This window comes from Callithrix jacchus, chromosome 22 (assembly GCF_049354715.1).
Source record: "Callithrix jacchus isolate 240 chromosome 22, calJac240_pri, whole genome shotgun sequence".
Classification (NCBI taxonomy): domain Eukaryota; kingdom Metazoa; phylum Chordata; class Mammalia; order Primates; family Cebidae; genus Callithrix; species Callithrix jacchus.
In genome coordinates this window covers 7,220,012-7,237,135 of record NC_133523.1, presented here as the reverse complement: position 1 = coordinate 7,237,135, position 17,124 = coordinate 7,220,012, and the positions used below count along the sequence as shown (strand labels likewise).

General features: G+C 56.1%; 1 protein-coding gene across 5 annotated transcripts; it reads right to left on the bottom strand.

The window, feature by feature from the left end:
• Positions 1 to 6,560: 6,560 nt before the first annotated feature.
• Positions 6,561 to 16,667, bottom strand: STXBP2 (syntaxin binding protein 2). Of its 5 annotated transcripts, XM_078360402.1 has the most exons (20): positions 16,596 to 16,667; positions 16,170 to 16,259; positions 14,711 to 14,760; positions 14,387 to 14,468; positions 13,678 to 13,754; positions 13,337 to 13,415; positions 13,143 to 13,246; positions 12,075 to 12,223; positions 11,813 to 11,897; positions 11,577 to 11,707; positions 11,378 to 11,485; positions 11,067 to 11,124; positions 10,844 to 10,909; positions 10,652 to 10,732; positions 9,946 to 10,084; positions 9,392 to 9,501; positions 8,327 to 8,422; positions 7,432 to 7,517; positions 7,169 to 7,326; positions 6,561 to 6,710 (listed from the first exon to the last, which is right to left on the bottom strand). In XM_078360402.1, exons 2-20 carry the CDS (start codon positions 16,180 to 16,182, stop codon positions 6,625 to 6,627), a joined length of 1,758 nt encoding a protein of 585 aa, XP_078216528.1. In that variant the 5' UTR covers positions 16,183 to 16,259; positions 16,596 to 16,667; the 3' UTR covers positions 6,561 to 6,624. The 5 variants fall into 5 exon arrangements, with proteins under 5 accessions (XP_078216528.1, XP_008985358.2, XP_008985361.2 ...); XM_008987110.5 differs by lacking the exon at positions 16,170 to 16,259; XM_008987113.5 differs by lacking the exons at positions 10,652 to 10,732; positions 16,170 to 16,259.
• Between the last annotated feature and the right edge of the window lie 457 nt (positions 16,668 to 17,124).

The window sequence follows — 17,124 nt, the reverse complement described above, 5'->3', positions numbered from 1 at the left end:
AGTCTCCCAAAGTGCACAGATGACAGGCATGCACCACTGTGCCGGGCCAAATACTTGTAATTTAAATTAGAGATGGGCCGGGCGCAGTGGCTCAAGCCTGTAACCCAGCACTTTGGGACTCCAAGGTGGGCAGTTCACCCGAGGTCAGGAGTTCCAGACCAGCCTGGCCAACATAATAAAACCCCATTTCTACTAAAAGTACAAAAATTAGCCAGACATGGTGGTGGGTGCCTGTAATCCCGACTATAGTCTGGAGGCTGAGACAGGAGAATCGCTTGAACCTGGGAGGCGGAGGTTGCCGTGAGCCAAGATTACGCCATTGCACTCCAGCCTGGGCAACAAAAGCGAAACTCCGTCTCAAAAATAATAATAAATTATAGTTGGAAGAAAGGGGTTTCCTAAAGACCCAAAGGAAATGTCCTCTTTGTTCCTTGAAGCCACAGAGAGGATTTTTCTGCCTCCCCGGCAACTGTTTTCCTTCTGAAAATTCGTAACTGCTATCAGCTTGTTCTCCCCTCTGTCACTATACGTCTGTCCTTGAAGCCTTATTTGAACAAAGGGTTCTTTTGCTGTTCTTGTTAAGACGGAGCCTCACTCTGTTGCCGGGCCGGAGTGCAGCAGTGCTCATGGCAACCTCCACATCCCCAGTTCAAGCGATTCTCCTGCCTCAGCCTCCCAAGTAGATGGGATTACAGGTGCCCGACACTGCCCGGCTGGTTTTTGTATTTTCAGTAGAGACTGGGTTTCACCATCTTGGCCAGGCTGGTCTCAAACTCGACCTCGTGATCCACCCGCCTCAGGCTCCCAAAGTGCATTAGAAGTGTGAGCACCTTGCCTGGCCTTTTTTTTTTTTTTTTTTTTGAGACAGAGTCTCACTCTCCCACCCAGGCTGAAGCTATTTTTTGTACTTCTAGTAGAGATGAGCTTTCACCATGTTGACCAGGCTGGTCTCGAACTCCTGACCTCAGGAGATCTACCCCCCTGCTTTGGCCTCCTAGAGTGCTGGGATTACAGTTGTGAGCCACCATGCTCAGCCTGCTCTTCGTTCTTTTATCCAGGACTTTCCCACCCTCCAATAGAGACAGAGACAGTCATCACAGAAGGGAATGAAGGAGGCTGATGGTGCGTGGACTGCCTGATTAGGAGTTTGAGATTCACCTAGGCAACATGGCAAAAGCCTCTCTCTGCTAAAAATACAAAAATAGCCGGGTGTGGTGGCACCTGCCTGTAAACCCAGCTGCTTGGGAGGCTGAGGCAGGAGAATCACTTGAACCCGGGGGGCAGAGGCTGCAGCGAGCTGAGATTGTGCCACTGCATTCCAGCCTGAGCGACAGAGTGAGACTCTGCCTCAAAAAAAAAAAAGAAAGAAAAGAAAAGAAAAAGAGGATGAACACGATGGCTCATGTTTGTAATCCTAACACTTTGGGAGGCCGAGGTGGGTGGATCTCCTGAGGTCAGGAGTTCGAGACCAGCCTGGTCAGCATGGTGAAACCCCATCTCTACTAAAAATACAAAAAATAGCTGGATGTGGTGGCAGGTGCCTGTAATCCCAGCTATTTGGGAGACTGAGGCAGGAGAATCGCTTGAAATCAGGGGCTGGAGGTTGCAGTGAGCAGGGATCACATTCCTTCACTCCAGCCTCGGCAAAAAAGCGAAACTCTGTCTAAAAAAAAAACAAAAGAAAGGGAATGAAAGAACTAAAACAGAGCCTCTGTGTGCCAGGGCTTCGCTGTTCTGGCCGGCCCACCCACAGCCCTAGAGTGTCGCCTCTGATCCCAGCAGAGCAGAGCCTGCCCGCTCGCAGGTCATTTCCTCACCCAGTGAGATTGGAGCCCCCCGCCTCCCCCCCGCCGCAGGTTGTTTCCTCACCCAGTGGGATTGGAGCCCCCCCCCGCAGGCTGTTTCCTCACCCAGTGGGATTGGAGCCCCCCCCCGCAGGCTGTTTCCTCACCCAGTGGGATTGGAGCCCCCCCCCGCCCCCACAGGCTGTTTCCTCACCCAGTGGGATTGGAGCCCCCCCGCCCCCACAGGCTGTTTCCTCACCCAGTGGGATTGGAGCCCCCCCCCTGCAGGCTGTTTCCTCACCCAGTGAGATTGGAGCCCCGCCGCTCTCGCAGGCCATTTCCTCACCCAGAGACCTTTTCACAGTGTTCTTGCAGCGCTGTTGGCCAACTTGGGTTTTAAGTTTTTTGAGCAACTTTACAAAAACTAAAGGGAAGCTCCCCTCCATGTCTGGGTCCCCACCCCACCCTGGGTGTCCTCTCTTTGGCACCTTTCTTATTTCCATGAAATTTCCTTGGCTCATTGAGTTACATCACCTCCTTTTCCTGTCTGGGGCCATGAAGCCTCCTCTGCAGGTCTCCAACACTGCTTCCTTTTTCCCCAGCTTCTCTGACAGGGTCGCTAACACCACTGCTCCTGGCCCAGCCCTCAGCTTTAATTTACCCTGGACCCTTGTGTTTTTTGGAGATAAGGTCTTGCGCTGTCACCCATGCTGGAGTGCAGTGGTGCAATCACAGCTCACTGCAGCCTCCACCTCCTGGACTCAAGTGATCCTCCTGCCTCAGCCTCCCAAGTAGCTGGGACTAAAGGCATGCACCACCAGGGGCAGCTACAATTTTGTAGAGGCAGGGGTCCTGCTATGTTGCCCAGGCTGGTCTCAAACTCCTAGCTTCAGATGATCATTTCACCTAGGCCTCCTAGAATGCTGGGATTAGCAGCATGAGCCACTGCACCGGTCCTCTCATGTATTTTTTTTATTGATTAATTTATTTTGAGACAAAGTCTTACTGTATTGCCCAGGCTGGAGTGCAGTGGTGTGATCTCAGCTCACTGCAACCTCTGCCCCCTGGGTTCAAGCAATTCTCCCACCTCAGCCTCCCAAGTAGCTGGGATTACAGGCACCTGCCACCACATCCAGCTAATTTTTGTATTTTTAGTAGAGACAGTTTAGCCATGTTGGCCAGGCTGGTCTTGAACTCCTGACCTCAGGTGATCTGCCCACCTCAGCCTCCTAAAGTGCTGGGATTACAGGCATGAGCCAGCCCTCCTCTCACTATTTCAATGAGTTTCTTTTGTAGAATCTTCTGTATACCACAGGAAGGAGAACTCTCACCCTGTAATGCACACATATACATGAGATCACTATTGTTCTCGCCCAGCAGTCATAATCGTGAATGATAATAATTAGTAATAAATTTACTTTTACTATAGTAAATTAGATCATGATTATTATGGCAGCCAATCTTTCCTGGGTACCTCCTATATGCTTCCAATGTGGCCACACAGGCTCCTCAGGGCTGTGCCCACTCCAGGCTCCTCTGCTGAGCTCATGTGACCACTTGCCTCAGGCCATTCCACAAAGAATACAGAAGTCAATGTATCACATTGTCACTTTCTGTACAAACCAACTAGTTCCTGGGGGAAGCAGAAAGTTTTTTTTTTTTTTTTTCAGAAGAGCCATAGCTAATTCCAGTGGAAGGAATGATAACGTTGGACATAATCCTTCAAGAGATTATTAAATCAAGAATTGATGGCTGGAGGTGGTGGCTCACACCTATAATCCCAGCATTGTAGGAGGCAGAGGCAAGTGGATCACTTGAGGTCAGGAGTTCAAGACCAGCTTGGCCAACATGGCGAGACCTTTTCTCTACTAAAAATGCAAAAATTAGCCCAGTGTGGTGGCACATGCTTGTAGTCCCAGTTTCTTGGGAGGCTGAGGCAGGAGAATTGCTTGAACACGGGGGGTGGAAGTTGCAGTGAGCCAAGATTGTGTCACTATACTCCTGCCTGGGCAACAAGAGCAAAATTCCATCTCAAAAACAAACAAAATAATTGATGGCCGCTAACAACTTTTTTACTCTACATTTTTTTTTTTTTTAAGTGAGACAGGGTCTCACTCTGTTGCCTAGGCTGGAGTGAAGTGCCAAGATCATAATTCAATGCAGCCTCAATCTCCTGGGCTCAAACAATCCTCCCACCTCAGCCTGCCAAGTAGCTGGGACCAAAAGCAAGTGCCGCCACATCTGGCTAATTATTTTATTTTATTTTTTATTTATGTTTTAAGACAAAATCCCAAGCTGGAGTGCAATGGCACCATCTCTGCTCACTGCAACCTCCACCTCCTGGGTTCAAGCTATTCTCCTGACTCAGCCTCCCGAGTAGCTGGGACTATAGGTGCACACCACCACACCCAGCTAATTTTTGTATCTTTAGTAGAGGTGGGGTTTCACCATGTTGGCCAGGATGGTCTTGATCTCTTGACCTCATGATCCGCCCACCTCGGCCTCCCAAAGTGCTGGGATTGCAAGCAGGAGCCACCACGCCGTTTTTTTGTATTTTTTTGTTTTTGTTTTTTAAGCTCAACGTCTCTCTTTGTCGCCCAGGGTGAAGTTCAGTGGCACAATCACAGCTCACTGCAGCCTCGAACTCCTGGGCTCCAGCGATCCTCACAGGAGGGTTTTGATGATCTAAATAACGCGTGCTGAGGGGGCTTGATTTCATGCTTGTTAGGGCCTGATATTGTCAGCTGCCGCCGCCCACAGGGACACATAAATATTTGTAGACTCAATATTTGCCTTTAGTGTTAAGACATTACATCATCTGGGTAAGTAGGGGCAGAGGCGGTTTAAGCAACAGACTTTTATCTCTGCTGAGAACCACGGAATGACCCCTGACCTACTTCCCTGTCGTCTCTAATTAGGGTCACCGCATCTCCAGTTACAGACGCGGATGATCAAAGAAACGCGGAAATTGCGCCGCAGCGCCCCCTGGCGCTCTCGCAGCGCGTGCGTAGACAAGCTGGTTCCCTAGCGAAACTGTGGCTTCCCAGGAAGCCAAGTTTAAATATTTTTCTTTTTCTTTCTTCTTAATCTAGAAAAGATAATTTTTTTTGTGTCAAGTAACTACCCAGTTAGACGTGGTTACATTTTCAGATTTTTTTTACAAAGAGTATCGGCCGGGCGCAGTGGTTCACGCCTGTAATTTCAACACTTTAGGGGGCGAGGGAGGCAGATCACGAGGTTAAGTGATTAAGACTTGCCTGGCCAACATGGTGAAAACCCGTCTGTACTAAAAATACAAAAATTAGCTGGGTGTGGTGACATGCTCCTGTAGTCCCAGCTCCTTGGGAGACAGGCAGGAGAATCGGTTGAACCCAGGAGGCAGAGGTTGCAGTGAGCGGAAATTGTGCCACTGCACTCCAGTCTGGGTGACACAGTGAGACCCTGTCTCAAAAATACATATATTTAGGATCTTGCTATGTTGCCCAGGCTTGCCTGAAACTCCTGGCCTCAAGCAATCCTCTGGCCTCAACCTCCCAAAGTGCTGGGGTTGCAGGTGTGAGCCATCATGCCCGACCTTGAGCTTAAGTTTTAAACATTAAAATCACCTCCCTCCCACTCCCTGTGCCTCCTGTTAAGTTAAAACACGTCCCTGCTGAGGCCCTGCCAAGGCATATCCAGGGCGGGCAGACCCCAGGGGTCCACGGCCGACCTACTTTCTTTCCCACACCTCATCCCCTTCACAACTCTGCTCATCTATCTCTGCCCTGGTGGGAAATTCGGATAAATCTTAATCATGGAATTGCTGAATCAGAGGGGTTGCATTTTCCTCAGCCCTCACCTGTGAATTGTGTGTGCAGTTTTTCCGGGGTGAGTGTCCTTAGATTTCCCTGAATTCTCAAAAAGATCTGTAACCTCAAAATTAGGAGGGAGGCCGGGCACAGTGGGGCTGGGAGGAGAAAGCAAGGGAGTTTGTTGTGTGCATCACGTGAATACACCAGAAGCAGAACACGACTCCTGGCATCAGGAGTCTACAGGTCCCCTTGGGACAGTTCTGGGGGGTTGGAGCTCCAGGGTCCATTCTGCTTGTTAATAACGATATTAACTAGTTCCAGCGAAAATGGAGTAGCAGCAGCTGTCAAGCCGTCACGCTTCCACGTTGTCAGCCTTCCTGCGCCATCTCCATTCTCTCCTCTGCAAAGCAGCTGCTATTTTGGGCTCCCTGTTTTTAATGGGGAACCCCGTATGTTGGCCAGGGCCTTACTGCTAGAAAATCTTTAAGCTGATACTCAAACGAGAGTCCAAGTTGTTTTTTTTTTTTTTTTTGAGAAGGAGTCTTGCTTTGTCCCCGAGGCTGGAGTGTGGAGGTGCGATCTTGGCTTACTGCAGTGTCCACCTCCTGGATTCAACCAATTCTCCTGCCTCACCCTCCCAAGTAGCTGAGATTACAGGTGCCTGCAGCCACACCTGGTTAGTTGTTTTGTATTTTTAGTAGAGATGGGATTTCTTTTTTTAAAATTTCAAGTCTCATGAGATCTGAAGAGATGCGGTTTCATCATATTGGCCAGGTTGGCCTCGAACTCCTGACCTTGAGTGGTCCACCAGCACTGGCCTCTCAAAGTGCACGGAAGAGTCCAAGTTCTTAACCTCCATGAGGGTTTGAGGCCCTCGGGGGCAGGGGGAGGCAAATTCTCCTTCTGAGAGGATAATAGGGGCACAGGCCTGGCTCAGCACAACTCCCAAGGGCTCCCGTGGAAAGAAAGTGAGGTGGGTGCTGGCTGGCAGAAAGACAGGAAGACTTTATTGCTCTGGAAACAGAGGGGTAGGGGGCAGGGGCCAGGGGTCAGGGCAAGGGAACATTCTCTAGCTTCTGGTCCAGCGTCTTCAGGTCATCCAGGAAGCGGGTTGGGGTGAGGATGTGTGAGGACCCTGGGCAGGAGCAGAGGTTTGGGGATGTTGTGGTGGTGGCGGGGGGCTGCCTCAGTCTTTGACAGGCTCCCACCAGGGTCCCAGCTGGTATAGATCTGTCCCTGTCCCTCAGCAAACCAGGCTTCTGATGCCAAGGACTCGAGTCTAGAAGCCTTGAGTATACAAGGCCAGCCCCCAGGAACCCGAGCGCCAGAACCCCCAAACCCCCGGGAACCTGAGTCCCAGAGCCCCCGAACCCCAGGGGATCCAAAGGCCAGAGCCCTCGAACCCCCGGGAACCCCCAGGAACCCAAGCCCCAGAGCCCCCAAACCCCCGGGAACCCGAGCGCCAGAGCCCCAGAGCCCCCGGGGAACCCGAGCGCCAGAGCCCCCGAACCCCCAGCAACCTGAGCCCCAGAGCCCCCGAACCCCCAGGAACCCAAGCCCCAGAGCCCCAGGGTCCCCGTCCTGATGACTTACCAATGAGCACCTCCCACTTGCCCTCGGTGGCTCTGGTGACCTCATAGGCAGCCCGCATCTCCGACATGGCCACGCCGCCCATGACGTACACTATGAGTCGGGGGCCTGCCCGGGCCTCTATGCCAGCCTTGTTCTTGTGCCAGTGACCGAAGCGGGCACTGTGTGGGGCAGGGGCAGAAAGTCCAGGCAGGAGACCGTCACCACCGCCAGGCCACCCACCTAACATGGACCTGGGCCTGGGCGGGGGCGGCCCCAGACCTCACCTGACAGCAGCCTGGGAGCTGGCTGCAGGGGTGGGGTCGGTTACGAAGGGCCACAGCTTCCTGTCCAGCCGGTCCTCCACAGCGTCCTGGCAGCCAAGAGGGAGGGTGAGGGGAGGAGCTCCAGGCAATAGGCCCAGGGTGAGGAGTGCCTCCACAGGGTATTCAGGGCCAAGATCCTGGCGACACCAACCACCATCTGCACCTCCTACCCGTGGGCTACCCAGGAGTCCAGGCCTCTAGTCCATTGGGGACCCAGAATTCTAGACCCATAATTCCATGAGGACCTAGAAATCTAAACCCATAACTCACTGGGGACCCACAAATCTAGTCTCATAACTCCTTAGGGACCCAGAAATCTAGACCCATAATTCCCTGGGGACCTCCTGGCCCTTAGGGACCATTAGTCAATACTCCTAGCCCTTTGGACCCCAGAGTCTGGGCCCTCAGTCCCTTGGAGCCCCAGGAGTCCAGGTATTCAAGGTCCATGGGGAGGATGCAGCCCAGGTCTCTGGCAGAGTGAGGGGCCGGTGCTCTTAGAGGGACAAGGAAGACGTCAGGAAGCCAGGCCCTAGCCAGTCACCATTGGATGTTACTGCCCTGTGATCCTGGGAAGGCCAGGACTGGGGTGGGGGGCTCCTGGGGGGCAGGGGAACAGACTAGAGAGGGCGGAGGCGGGTGGGAAGGAAGTGAGGCTCCCCAGCACAGGCCCTGCTGTCGCCCCAATTCCTCAGCTGCGGGCTCGGTGCCCCCCTCAGCAGAGCAGATCGGTGCCAAGGGAATGCCAGCAATGAGGATTTGCCCTTAAGCCCTGAGGCTTAGCGCCTCAGGCAGGGGGAGGCTGAGCTACCAACTGATGCAGAGAACTGGGCCCCCCCCCAACCTGCCCACCCAGTACCTCCATCACGTCCTTGACGACCGGGGTCCAGCGGGACAGCTGATAGGTGGGCTCCATGCGCTCCCTTGGCTCCAGCCGGCTGGAGGTCCCTGATCCCTACGGGTGGGGCAGGGAGGGCCGAGGGAGCATTGAGGGGAAGGAAGCTGGTCACAGAGGGCCTGGGCCTGGTGTGGCTGGTGGGGTGAGGGATGGCAGGCAAAGACAGGGAAATGGAACAGAGAGAGAGAGACAGAGAAAAAGGGAAAGACAGCCAGAGAGAGCCAAAGAGAGAGAATCAGAGGGAGAGAGAGACAGAGAGAGAGAAGTGGGGGGGAGAGAAAAGGTGGGAGAGAGACAGACAGAAAGAGAGAGAAGGAGGCATAAAGAGAGAGGAGGAGGCGGGAGAGAGAGAAGGGGAGGAGAGAGACAGAGACAGAGATAGGGAGAGAGATAAGACGCAGTGGGACAAGGTATGAAGGCAGAGAGGGACCAGAGATGAATAGGAAAGATGGACAGGGGAGGGGAGCGAGACAGAACCGGGAGAAAGGGGAAGGTCGGGAGAAGGTAAGAGACAGAGAGATGGACATGGAGAAACAGCACACAGTGAGATGGATGAGAGATGGTGGAGAGATGGGGACGGGTCAGGGAAGTGGGGGACACAAGGCCAGAGAGAGACAGGAGAGAGGCTCATCGGAGTCAAGCACGCACAGGAAGTGGCTGTGTGTGGGAGGTGGATGGGTGGGGGGGACCCTCGGAGACCCCGGGAGCCAAGGTACACAGTGTGTCATCACCCCTATGCTGGGGACCCTACTCCCTGCCTCTGGGACTCAGACCATCGGCCCTGCACTGCACCACTTCGGAGTCCAGCACAGCAGCACCCACGTCTCCCTCCTCCTGCCTACCTTGTGAGCTGGGATTGGGGAAGGCTCCCATATCCTCTGGGCCCCAGACCAGACCAGACATACTGCTTTGGGTCCCCCAGGAACCACACCAAGCCTGTGTACCACCCACCCTCTTGACTGGCAGGGCCCTGGCTGTGCCCCGCACCCTCGACTGAGGTCTCCCCCCCACCCACTCCTGGCATACCCCGGGGTTGGTGACAGTGCCTCCCAGCTGCTCCAGGTTTCGGATGAGGCTGCTGTGTGCCTGCACATTGGCATGCTGGATCAGCTTGGCCAGGTTCTCCTCACTCACGCCTGGGACACGGGGATGGGTGGGGTGGAGGTGGTGGCCAAGTGGGTTCCCGGGTTTAGGGGACTTTGGGGTGGGCTGAGGAGCGCCCAGGATTCGGATGGGTGAATCCTGCAGTGGGGAGGGCCTCAAGACCCTGGGCTAATGTGAGCAAGAGTGGGGAACCTAGAGGGCATAGATGACGGGCTCCTCTAGGTGAGACGAGGGAGCCCCACATCTGTAGGAATCACAGATGTGGGGGTGTCCGCATCAGCAGGGGGCCCCCACCTCAGTGGAGGAATCCCCAAGCCAATGGAGGAGGGTCCCTGGGTCCAGAGGGTAGCTGTGGGGGGTTGGTGAGGCCAGTGACTGGAAATGACACGGGGAGAGCTGTGGGGTTCAATGGTTCCCAAGACCGTGGGAGATGCTGGCGAATGGGGGCATCCTGATGCCCCGCAGCCCCCACTCACCATTCCGAAGGAGGATGTAGAGCAACAGAACCCGGATCTTGTCATAGGCAGGCACCGCCGCGTCCAGCAGCACCGGCACAATCAGCTTCATGGAGTCCTTGATCTTCTCCCCCTCCGCGTCGGAGCCCATGGCCAGGTCCTACAGGCATGGGGTCAGCCGTCCACCGGCCACTATGTGTCAGGGAATGGGACAGGAGAGGCGGGCCAGGGACGTCCCCGGGGGTAGGCGGGCCAGGGAAGTCCCCAGGATCCTTGGTGAGAAGACATTCGGGTCCTACCTCATCTCAACACCAGGTCTCTCAAGGTCCTACCCCTGTCCAGGGACAGTCTCTCCACAGGCCCTGCTCCTTACCCAGGTCCCACCTCCCCAAGGCTCCATCTCTCACCCAGGTCCCATCTGTCCAAGGTCCTGCCTATCTCTCCAAAGTCCCACCCACCTATGTACAGGCCACACCTGGGACCACTTGTCTAAGGCTCTGCCCCTCATCCAGGTCCCACCTCTCCAGTGCCCTATCCACCTATGCACAGGCCACACCCTCATCCTAGGACCACTTATCTCCAGAACCCCCTTTCCCCTCCAGGTCCCACCTCTCTCCAAAGCCCCACCACTCACCCAGGTCCCACCTCTCTCCAAGGCCCCTCCACCACCCCACAAGCCCTGCCCCTCCCCCAGGTCTCCCATCTCTACAGTTCGGCCCCTCCCCACCTGCTCCACGCTACACAGCTTCTCTACCGAGCCCTTGAAATGCTTCATGCAATCATCCGCTAGATGCAGGTGTGTAGAATACTGCGGGGTGCAGGGTGGGATTAAGGGGGTTAGAAGGCCAAGTCAAGGCAGAACGCAGAGCTTGGGCTTGAGGGGCCAAAGTATCCCTGCTGCCTGCCCACCCGAGCGCACCTTGTTCAGCTCTTTCTGGTACTGCGGCATCTTTTTCAGGATGTGGGACAGGTCTTTGATGTTGGCCTGGGGAGGCAGGGGAAAGAGGTCAGGGACTGGGGGAGGGGGGCAGGCCATGCCTACTTGGGACCCACTCCAGGCTGGAAATCCCGATTATGTCCCTGCCCCCATGGGGAGGGGCTTTTCTCCAGCAGCACCTGTGGTGACCCCAGTCTGCACCTACCTTGTCTGTGGTCAGCCTCTTGCTCTCACAGAAGGTCTTCAGGAGCTCTGTGACCTTCCTGGCCATGAGGATGGGGAGGGGTGAGGTTAGCGGGGGGAAGAGCCGGAGCCAGGGGCCCTGCGTCCCTGCACTAGGCCATGGGTAAGCCTACTCAGGGGGCATATGGGGAGGTGGGTGAAATTGGAGGCCAGTCTGGAGTCACGTTGAGGGGCGCTCACAAGGGCCGAATGCCTGGCAGCAGCCAGGGATCCCAGAGCCACGACCAGGCCCACAGTGGGGGATGGGGGGACCTGGTCCCCGTGTGCACTCACTTGGACACATCCGCGATGTGCATGTGGCGAAGCTCCGCCCACAAGTCATCCTCTTCATCCAGTAGGACGGCCTTCTCCCGCACCTCACACAGCCCAGTGGTCTCATATCTGGGGAGGGAGGAGGGAGCCTGGGGGTCAGGGGAGCTGACCGGGAACTAGGTGTGTGGCAAGGGTGGGGATGGCTTCCAAGTCTGCAGACCTGTATGTGTCCTGCTCTATGTCCAGCAGGTCATAGGCCATGGCCTGGAATGTGAGTTCATGCAGCAGTGGGGAGATGGGGTCGGCTGCCCGGTCCATGATGAGCAGCTGAGAGCGGGTTTTCTCTGGGCCCTGGGGTGGGCATTGGGGTAGGAAGGAGCCACTGACCCTAAGCCAGCTGGAGCTGCCTCTCACCTCCCCAGCACGTGCCCTCACCTCCCCAGCATGCCCCTTCACCTCGCCCAGACTGGGAGTGTCTGCCTTGAAGGCGTTCAGCTTGGCCAGGACAGCGTGGGCCAACTGGGCTGTGTCCTCTGGGCCCCTGGTGGGGAGGTCAGACACGGGGGGACATCATCAGGTATGGGGTCAAGGATGGGGTTAAGGTGGGAGTTAGGGGCCAGGGTGAGGGCTAGCGTCAGAAGAGAGGTTAAAGGTTAGGTGCTGCACACATTCAAGGTGGGGGGGACGGCATCGGGGTGGGGCAGGATGGGGTCCCCACTTGCGGTAGCGGATGGCCGGGTACTCCTGCAGCGTGGCGCACAGTGTGGCAATCTGTTGGGCCAGCACCTCAAGCTGCCGCATGCGCTCCCCTGCCCGGAAGGGGCAGTAGAGGTTGTAGGTACTGTGGGGGGCATCGAGGGAGAACACCTGGATGGGGAGGGGGAGAGATGTGCCAGGGTCGCCGCTGCAGGTGCACACCTGCCCTAATTCCTGCTGCCGCCACCTGGTCCCTGAAGCCTGGTTTGCTAACTTGTAGGCAGGGGCCCAGGTGACCCCCAAACCAATGCCTGGAGGAACTGGCGAGTCAGTGGATAAATACCCCAGCCCCTATCCCTTAGGCGGGCTGTACAACCCTGTGGTGTGCTTTGTGCTGCCCCCTGCAGGGGCCCAGCGGGACAGAACTCAAGGCAAGTGCTCCTTGGACTTCATTGATCTGTTTTTTTTTTTTTTGAGATGGAGTTTCACTGTTGTTACCCAGGCTGGAGTGCAATGGCATGATCTCGTCTGACCGCAACCTCTGCCTTCTGGGTTCAAGCAAGTCTCCTGCCTCAGCCTCCCAAGTAACTGGGACTACAGGTGTGCACCACCATGCCCAGCTAATTTTTGTATTTTTAGTAGAGACGGGGTTTCACCTTGTTGACCAGGATGATCTCTTGACCTCGTGACCCACCTGCCTCAGCCTCCCAAAGTGCTGGGATTATAGGCGTGAGCCACCGCGCCCCGCCAACCTCCACTCATTTATCTGTTTTTGAGACAGGATCTCCGCTCCGTTGCCCAGGCTGGAGCACAGTGGTGAAATCATAGCTCGCTGCAGCCTTGACCTCCCGTGCTCAAGCAATCCTCCCACTCCAGCCTCCTGAGTAGCTGGGACTACAGATGCATACCACTTTTTTTTTTTTTAAAGACTGGGTCTTGCTCTGTACCCAGGCTGGTCTCAAACTCCTGGCCCCAAGTGATCCTCCTGCCCAGGCCTCCCACAGCGCCCAGCCTCAGTATCTGTTTCTGAGGGAACGAGACATTTGGTCACAGACCCCCACCCCCTACCCAGGAGGAGCCTGGGCCGTACCTGGGACTCGTAGGGGAGGAAGGCAAGGTGAATCTCCTTCAATGTCTTCACCACTTTTGCCAGACGAGAGCGACCCAGCTCACTGAACAGGGGCTCAGGGCAGGCTGGGGTGAGGCAGGAGGGGGGCATCAGGCCAGAGCAGCCCCCACATCTCCTCGCCCCAGCCCCTGACAGCATGGGCTCCCCTCACTCACTGTCGGTGAAGAAGATATGGGCCGCTTTGTAGGTGAAGGTCGGGGTCCCCCGGAAGTCTGCAATCAAGGCCTGAACCGACTGGGGAAGGTGGGTCACTCTCTGGGCCTGAGCCTACACCCGCAGCCTCGTTGTCTGCCCCCCTCTCCCAGCCACTGCCCATCTGCCACCATATGCAAACATGGATAGACAGGGTCATGCATATGTGCACACCAGCATCCACATGGGCACACATGCACACACGCATACACAGATGCACAAACATGTACACACGCACACACACACACATTCACTCACATACACACGCATGCACGAACATACACACGCTCACTCGTGTAGGCACCTTCTCTGTGGGGCTCAGCAAATAAATGGCCTCCAGGCTGGGAATGGGTTCCCGCCGTTTGTTGATGTCTTCAACAACTGGGAGGAATAAAGGAAGGGACACGGGTGGGTGGCATCCAGGCAGGGCCACATGGGGAGTCTCAGGTGTGGGGAGTTGAAGGCTTGGGGAGGAGGGCTGGATGCTTAGGGGCGACAGCAGGAGAAACACACCTAGGGGGTCACCCAGTAAGAGCCACACGGGAGGGTTCTGTACACTTGGGGTTCTGCACACTTGGGGGTTCTACAGACAGGGAAACTGAGGTTCTTGGAGGATAGGCTCCCTCAGCACCTTTCCCTCAATGGCAAAGTGACTGGGGCACCTCCTGGGATCACCCATCGAAGGCTCTGCATTCTTGGGGCCCCACATCCAGAGTCCACCCTGGGAGTCCCACACAGGGCTCCATGCAGGGGCTGCATGGTCAGGAAGGGACTGCAGCCAAGGAGTCCTGCAGGGGAGGTCTGAAATCCATGGGCTCCCGAGGTCAGCTTGCAACATTTAGGAAATGTACTTGGTCACATGATCCGGGCTGTCTGTGCAGCAGAGAGCTGTATAATTGGGTGTTCTGGACGATTTGAGGGGATCCTACACTCCAGTACTGCACCCTGGGAACAGGGCACATTCAGGGGGTCCCACACTCAGGTCCCATCTCACTGGGGACACATTTACTCACTGGTGATACCCTCAGCTAGGATGTCTGACATTTTGCAGCAGGAAGACAAGATGCGCATGCTTGGGTGATCCATGATAAGCACCTGTCCAGATGGATGGACAGATGGATGGAGAAGCAGGCGGAAGAGGCCACAGCTGGCCCCAGGAGGGGCCAAGGCAGTGGGGGGGCAGTTTCAAGGGCTGGCTGGGCAGGAGGACCCAGGACCCATTCACCCAACTCCATCCCTGTGGACAGGCAGTTCTCAGGGTCTCCACATTCAGGGTGCTCCCCATGGGCCTGATCAGGGGCTACCTCTGGGTACCGAGGCATTTGCCTTGCCCATACCTTCCACTCCCCATCCTTCTTGACACTCCGAATAACTCCGCTCAGAATTTCTGCAGGGAAGGGAGGGGAGGGGTCAGAATGCTGGTTCTCTGGTCCCACCACTGCCCTAAGTCTTCTCAGCCTTGGGGCTGAACCCCCATCTTAATTCACATTTACTTTTTTTTTTTTTTCTAGACAGAGTCTCACTGAGTCACCAGGTGCCAGGCTGGAGTGAAGTAGTGCCATCTTGGCTCACTGTAACCTCCACCTCTCGGGTTCAAGCCTCAGCCTCGTGAGTAGCTGGAACTACAGGTGCATACCGCGACGCCCAGCTAATTTTTGTATTTTAGTAGAGACAGGGTTTCACCATGTTGGCCAGATGGTCTTGATCTCTTGACCTCGTGATCTGCCCGCCTTGGCCTCCCAAAGTGCTGGGATTAAAGGCGTGAGCCACTGCACCCAGCCTACTTTTTTTTTTAAAAGAGAAGAGGGTCTCACTCTGTGATCTAGGCTGAAGTACAGTGGTGTGATCATAGCTCACTGCAGCCTCCAACTCCTGGGCTCCAGCAATTCTCTCACCTCAGCCTCCCGAGCAGCTGGGACTACAGGTGTGTGTACCACATACACCTAATTTATTTTTATTTCTGTACAGATGAGGTCTTGCTATGTTGCCCAGGCTGGTCTCAAACGCTTAGCCTCAAGCAGTCCTCCTGCCTCAGCCTCCCAGAGTGCTGGGATTACAGACACGAGACACTGCATGGGAAACACGTATTTTTACCCCGCAGTTCTGTTAGGTGGCTTCTGGGGTCACCTCCAATTCACAGACAGGGAACAGATTCTTAGGCAACATGCAATTCACCTAAGCATCCTGAGTGCCTAAATGGCAGAGTGCCTGGGCAAAAGTAGCCACTCAATAACACGTTTTAGATGCATGAAAAGTGGAGAGCCAGGATCATCTACAGCTCTATTTGCCTCTAGAACTAGGCTATGGGCTTCTCCACCTACTATCTCAAGTTTTCCTGCTGTCCTCACTAGTTTCAGCCAGTCCCCTGACCCTGGTCTAAAATGTAGGACCCCTGGTTCCCAGCTGAGGCATGCCTAGCTGTGGCTATCTCACTGACCTCCGGCCTCAGTTTTCTCATCTGTAAAATGAAATCACTGTTTTTCCAATCTCCCCCAATTAAGGGGGTCTGAGCCACCGACTGCCCTGCCTAGAGGAGGGAGAGGAAAGAAGTAACGGGGTGGCCCCGCCCAGCCACGTCCACTGTGTCATGTCCACTGTTATCAGGGCGGCCAGGGCGGAAGAAGCAGCTGAGGCCGGAACTCCCCGGGTGGAGAAGGAGACGCCCTCCACCCCTCCCCCAAGAACCGGGTCTCGTGAGGCCTGGACGACTGGCTTCTCCAGCTTCAAGAGGCTCCTGGGGATGGGGCAAGGAGGAAGGCGCCCCCTACATCACCCCTGTGGGGCCTGGACACGTACCCTGAGCGCTCATAGCCTCTGGGATCGCTGATCAGAGTCCCGGGGGGTCCCAAGAATCCAATTCCTGAGCTTTGTCCGGCTCAAGAAATCCTAGTGTGGGTATCAAGCTGTACCCTCCTGCCCCGGCAGGTATTCTAGGAGGCTGAGGAGTCTGAGCCCCAGCCTACGCCACTCTCTACCCGTCCCCTTTGGATCCCCGGAGTCCGGTCCCCCAATTTTGTTCCGCTCCGGCACTGCAGAGCAGGGACGTCCAACTGGGGCCCCAGTCCCCGCCCGTCCCCGCCCGTCCCCTCGAGGATCAGCTGCTGGAGCGCCCAGCCTGGCCCAGAACTCCCAGACGCCACGACCCCGGGGTCCCAGAGCCCGTGTGCCCCCGCCCCCCGCCCCCCAGGGGACGCCAGAGCCCGGCCCCGGAGAGGCACTCACTTTCCCCCACCACCGCCTTCAGCCCCGAGGGCGCCATCTTCCCAGAGGGGCGCCGCCGCCGCTTCCGGGTCTGTCCCAAGGTGGGGGCGTGGCCCCGCGCGTCACCCACGTGAACCCCGCCCCGCGGGCCCTGGCCCCGCCCCCTGCGCACCTGGCCCCACCCCGCCGTTGGTTCTCGCCCAGGCCGAGGAAGTTGAGTTCCCGCGGGGAGGTCGGGCAGGTGCGTCCGCGCTGCCGAGCACGAAGTCGTTGGAGGGGCACACCTCGACGACACGCTCACAGATGGGAGTTCAGACACACACTTCCTGGCTTGCGTGCGAAGCAGAATCGCAGAGCAATAACCCCTCCAGCGTCCCCGGGCTGTTTCTTGTTGGCAAGATACACCGTGCACACTCGAAGCCACAAGGCCGCCACTGTCTGGGTCTGGGATCTTGACCCACTTGCCTTCTGTACTTCAAAGCGTAGAAGCAGCAGCAGCTTGGATAACTTTTGATGGATTCAGGAGAATGGGAGACCTCTTGTGTGCAGA